General features: G+C 43.7%; 1 protein-coding gene across 1 annotated transcript in view; it reads right to left on the bottom strand.

Moving 5' to 3' along the window:
- Positions 1-2,979: 2,979 nt before the first annotated feature.
- HEBP2 (heme binding protein 2) overlaps positions 2,980-5,684 on the bottom strand; it is a gene marked incomplete at its 5' end in the record, with an annotated part of 6,818 nt that continues 4,113 nt past the window's right edge. Inside the window, 1 exon segment of the mRNA XM_014588830.1 lies at positions 2,980-3,269. Coding sequence (XP_014444316.1) covers positions 3,071-3,269 — 199 coding nt within the window.

Genomic DNA, 5,684 nt, shown 5'->3' with positions numbered 1-5,684 from the left:
GATGTGGATAGAGTCGGTGAACAGGCAGCCAGGGAGTGCAGGCTCGGGAGCATATCTACTCACCACCACATTCCAGATCCTAGCCTGGAACACACATCCCGGTTCTAGTGCCTGGAACACAGCGGGCACTCCATCATGAATTAATGAATGGAAATAAGTGACATTTCAGTGAGATGCTTCGAGGGAAAAGCTAGACCTTCAGGGAGTGAAGCAATGACTAGAAAGGCATGAATGAATGCACCAAGTTTAAATGGTTTTCAGACATGTGGGGTGGCTCTGTGGGCAGTATGGTGGTGGGTGGGGACTGCCCACCCTAACTTCCTGTCCTGGTCCCTGAAACTGGATAAGGAAGGAAGGGAGAGATGGGACTGCTGTTCTGTATAAGGGTCTAGGGGGAGCAGGTTCTGGAGGAGGGAGGATGGGCAGGCAAAATCCGAGCCTGGTGGAGAGCAGAGTGATGGAGCCTGTGCAGATGGACTGCAGAGGAGGGGGGAGGAGCTCGCTGGCGGAGCCATGCCAAGGCCAACAGCAAAAGTGGGAGGCTCAGCCTTGGAAAAACCTAGACCCTTACTTTCTACAGGCCAGAGAAAAATGCATAAGAAATGCTAACGCAAAGGATATTTCATAATTGGTGTCAGCCACAGGATTAAAATAACTGATTCACTGATGTGAGAATGCTCTCTGGACTGATCGACCTAGGGCTTAAAAGTGTTTTAGTTTATGATTTCAGGAAGAGGATGGGAAAATGGGATACCTTGAACAGAGCAAAATAGTTTTTCCCCCTTGAACATGTTTCAAATTACAACTGAATTGTGGTCATCAGATACATGCGTCTCTCATTTAAAATGGAATTTATTTCATAAGCGATGCATGTCTGAGAAAAAGACTACATAGGATAGATATAAAGGGTATTCAAAACACATTATAAAATAACTATGCTTGGATTTCAATTATTTTGAGCTAAAATAAACTCATATTTTAGTTCAAATTTTCCAAGAACACTTTGTCTCGTGTCCCCTTGTATTTAGAAATATTTGCCTCAAAACAGTGGAAGTTAGCAGTGTAGACCTTCATCAGTACGAGGGTTAGGATGCACCCTGCTTAGTGATGGCAAATGTGCTATAAATTTCACTTTTGGGGGAAGCATAAAAATGCAAGGAATCAATAAATTCAGTGAGCAACTCAAATACTTTAGGAAAATAATGGCCTGCAATTAAAAAAATGTGTATCTGTAGTAATTTCAAAACCAGAAATCTAGTTTGTTTTCTATCAGAAATGACTGTCAGAAAGGTGCAAGGTCACCATCACGTGAGTGCGGTCTGTGCAGGAGGACCGCCACCACACCCTAGCACGCCATCACTCGCCTGAGGAAGCTGCACTCTTGAATGGCTGGCTGCCTGTGGGGCGTGTGGCTCAGTGTGCACTCAAAAGCCAGACTGCCTGGGCTCCAATCGGCCTCCACCCTCACAGTCCCTTCCGGGATGAGTCACCTCCCATCGCTGTGCCTGTTTCCTCATCTGTGAGACAGAGATGCCGAATGTGGCACGCAGGGTTGTTGTGAAGGTTGAATGTGAAAATTCAGTGACGTGTAGGACAGGGCACCTAGATGGCCACCCACAGATGTTAGCCATGGATGCTGTCAGCCAGGAACGTTGTTCGCTCTATCCAGGTTACGAGATTAATTTTAAGGAATACCGTAGTATGATGTTAGGCTGGAGGGACCTTCTGTATCATCAAGCCCCATCCTCTCATCCACTGGATACTCTGATCTGCTCTGTGACTATCTCCTGATAAATGAGCCTGTGGGGCTTTCTTAAACACGCCAAGATGGGAACCTGCAGTGCCATTCACGGCGGCTTTAGCTGTCGGGCAGTTTCTGAGTTCCCACCTGCTTTCCTCTCCTCCTAAAGCCTTCATCTGGCAGGTGCCCACAGTGGGGCTAGTGTCCTGCCCGTGACAGGCTTCCAGGTATCCAGATGTGACTATCTTCTCCAGGACAAGCTTCTTCCAACACAATTAGGTGAGGATTTCTCTCTGCCCTGAGGTTGCAGCAACCTCCTCCTTAATTAATGAACATTTTTTTTATGCAACCTCTAGAATATGATATGAAATACTTTACCAACTCAAGCAAGTTTTCAAAGTTATATATTTGTTTCCTTTTCTTCAAAAAGCATACCTTTATTAAATGTCAAATAAGATAGGACGTCCTGACCTTCTGTCACAAAATATTCTGGACACTTTCAGGTGAGAATTTCCTTGTGCAGTGGGGACAGTGGCAGGTGGAGCAGAGGGCTCCACAGAGAGTGGAACAATGGCGGTTGCAAGAGATAACCTGACTTTTGTGTTCCATTGAATTTCACCTCTCCGGGGCCGAGAGGCTAGTAGTTCCACACGGGATAAATCTTACTATTTTATTGGTAAGATCTGGAGAGGGTAATATCCAGCTAATACAAATCCAAGCAGCAACAGGCAACATGGCTGTGATGTAGTGACAGAGACAGAACATGACATTTCCCTGGATCCTCTCTATGACCACTTTACGTGTGTATAGATGTCATCGTTATCTTTGCATCTAGATAGAACAGCTTCAGGCACATTGGAAATGAGCTCAAGTCACAGTACAAGTTGAGGATAGCCCTTCTCTGAAATGCTTGGGATCCGAAGGGTTTTAGATTCTGGATTTTATTTTAGGATTTTGGAATCTGTGCCTGTACATGATGAGGTATCTTGGGGCTAGGATTCAAGACTAAGTAGGAAATTCATTTATGTTTCATGCACACCCTTATATCCACAGGCTGAAGGTAGTTTTATATATTTTTATACTGCAATTTTGACTGTGACCTATCACGTGAGGTCAGGTGTGGAATTTTCCACTTGTGGGATCATGTTGGCCCTGCAAGGTTGGGATTTTGGAACACTTTGGATGTTGGATTTTCAGATTAGGGATGCTCAACCTGTCATACTCTCAAGGAGAAGAAATAGAATAGATTCACACTTTATTTATAGGTTGTGTTGAAGTCTGTATTGAACAGGAGTTTTGCCCCTGGCAATGGAACTTTTCCCCATTTTCTTATTCATTGTCTTCAGAGGGCTGATTTTTCTGAATCAACCACACTTCATTATTTCTATTAAGCAATTTGAAAGGACTGCTGTAGCCTGCAGTGTAGTAAACCTTTTCATCGAAAACTTTTCCTTCTTCCCTCAAAATGCTTGCTAATGTCAAAAGTTGTTCTTGATTCTTTTGGGCACTAGAGAATCCATCGAAAGACCTACAAAGGAGAAAGTAAATAACTATGAACGGTTTTAATACTGATACGAGTGTTCAGTCTGAAGAGAGAAGCAGAAGCGGATACCGTGAAGGCTGAAGTGCAGTTCCCAAGCTTCCACCTCTCAGCGCCTGACCTGACCACTCCCTTCTAGGTCTCCTGGCTGGCCTTGCATACCGGAGAGATCCAGGAGGATGCGTAAGTCCCATTCGCTGACAGGCAGATTAGGCATTTACACTAGCGCATGCTTTAACCCCGAGCTCCTCAAACTTTAATGTGCTTAGGAGTCACCTAGGGGTGACCTAGGGATCCTGTTAACATGCAGATTCAGGGATCAAGAGTGAAACCCAGCCCTCAGTGAGGTAACCCCACATGGGAAAGTTGCCAGAGACCACCCTGAGGATGCCAGGCACAGGCTCTCCCACAATCCAGGGCTGGCTGAAGGTTGGGGGTGAATCACAGTGTCAGGACTCTTTTGGGGATGCTATTTCTGTCTCTCTCTTCTTCCCTCTCACTCATAAAAGAAACGTTTTTTTGTTTTTTTGTTTTTTTTTAAATGCAGATTCAGGAGGTCTGGGGTGAAGCCTGGAAGTCTGCATTTCCAGCAAGCTTCCAGATAATTTTTTTTTTAAGAGAGATTTTTGGTATAGGGCCTGTGTATTTGGCAGAGATCTGTCTCTTCTTCCCTCTCACTCATAAAAGAAACATTTTTTTGTTTTTTTGTTTTTTTTAAATGCAGATTCAGGAGGTCTGGGGTGAAGCCTGGAAGTCTGCATTTCCAGCAAGCTTCCAGATAATTTTTTTTTTAAGAGAGATTTTTGGTATAGGGCCTGTGTATTTGGCAGAGAGACAGACAGAAAGCGAGACATCACCTTCCCAAGGAGGATGGCCACGCCGCTATCCCTTCTTCTCCATTCTCTCGGGATCTTGGGCACACAAACATATGTGCCCAATGTGAGTTTTGAGCCATTATGCCATCTGCTGGTCCCTGCATTTATGCTTTAATGTCAGTCTGAAATGTCAGTTTACTGGGTTAAATTTTGGCACACCTTTCTTTCTGACTCTCTCAAGATGGATAGATTGATGTATCTTCTGAGAAGCATTTTTAACAGGATCAAAGTGCTGCAGGACCACTAAGATATAATTATAATTAAATCTGTGGCAAGCAGGTGTCATCTGAATTGGGCCCAGAACGGAGGATGGTTTTGTTGGACAGAAAAAGCAAAGGATAAGAAAAGGAACAGAAGTGTAAAAATCCAAAGCATTTCAGAGTGAGCCATAAAATGAGGTCAGAAAGGTGAGTTGCAGCCAGAGCAAAGAATCCGTAAGGCCTTTTAAGATTATTCCAAAGGATGTTGAGCAGAAAAGTAACTTGATCAGATCTGGGTAAGAATACAGGTGGATGGATGGAAAATAGATTGGAAGGGAGGAAATACAAGGCTGCTGATATAGGGAAGAAAAGACTGTCAAAGATTTAAATAACAAAAGGCAGGAAAAGAGAGCAACGTTTAATTTTAGGTTTTAAAGTATGTAAACAAAGATATCTTGAGAGTCAGTCATACCAGCACACAGACCACGTTGAACTGCTGACATACAAGTTCAATGAATTTGATTTTTAACGTTAAGAATGAAAAACTCTGAAAAACAAAAATACTCCTGTGTCTTATCATCAATGTGCCAATCAAAAAAAAAAAAATCAGTCCTACCACTCTTCAGATAAAATGTACTTCTTAAGGATACAACACAAAGTCTGTTTCATTCAACCATATCTACCCAGTACCTAAAGTCAGGCAGAGCCCTTTAAGTCCTTGTTGAACATTTGTGGAATCTATGTGCACAGAGGTACACAAAATGAAACACTGCAGGTGAAGTGAGAAAACTGTTCTATCACTTTTTCATGTCAACTGAACCGCACGGTAGAGACATTTTGACTCCAAAATACATTATTTAACTCTTTTACCAACAGCCAACACTTAATAAATTCTGCCCAAAGGGAATTTGTTTTCAGATTCCAACATCTTCCTTGAAGCCAAATCTTAAATCCCCTAAATAAAAATAATCTTTGGGGGGCCAGCAGGTGGTGTGGTGGTTGAGGCGCTGGACTCCCACATGGCTGACCACAGTTTGAGTCCCAGAACCAGTAGCTTGAAAATCATGCCAAGCGCATGTGCCCAACATCCCAAGAGGAGAGTGGAGGAGAAAGGATGGTGGCATGGCCATCCTCCCCAGGAGGTGATGTCTCACTCTCTATCGCTCTGTCTCGCTGGCAATCACACATGCCCTAGAGCAAAAATCTCTAAAAAAAGGAAAACAGAAATAGTCTCTGGTTCTCCCAATACGTGTTTTTCTACAACGATCCTCCACTGCTCCCTCCTGGGCAGCACTTCTTGGCCACCCCAGGTTCGGCTGCCATGAGGT

The sequence above is a fragment of the Tupaia chinensis genome, unplaced genomic scaffold (genome assembly GCF_000334495.1).
Source record: "Tupaia chinensis unplaced genomic scaffold, TupChi_1.0 Scaffold000313_1, whole genome shotgun sequence".
NCBI classification, from domain to species: Eukaryota; Metazoa; Chordata; class Mammalia; order Scandentia; family Tupaiidae; genus Tupaia; species Tupaia belangeri.
The sequence above is the reverse complement of the archived record's forward strand: the minus strand, read 5'-3'. Positions and strand labels throughout refer to the sequence as shown.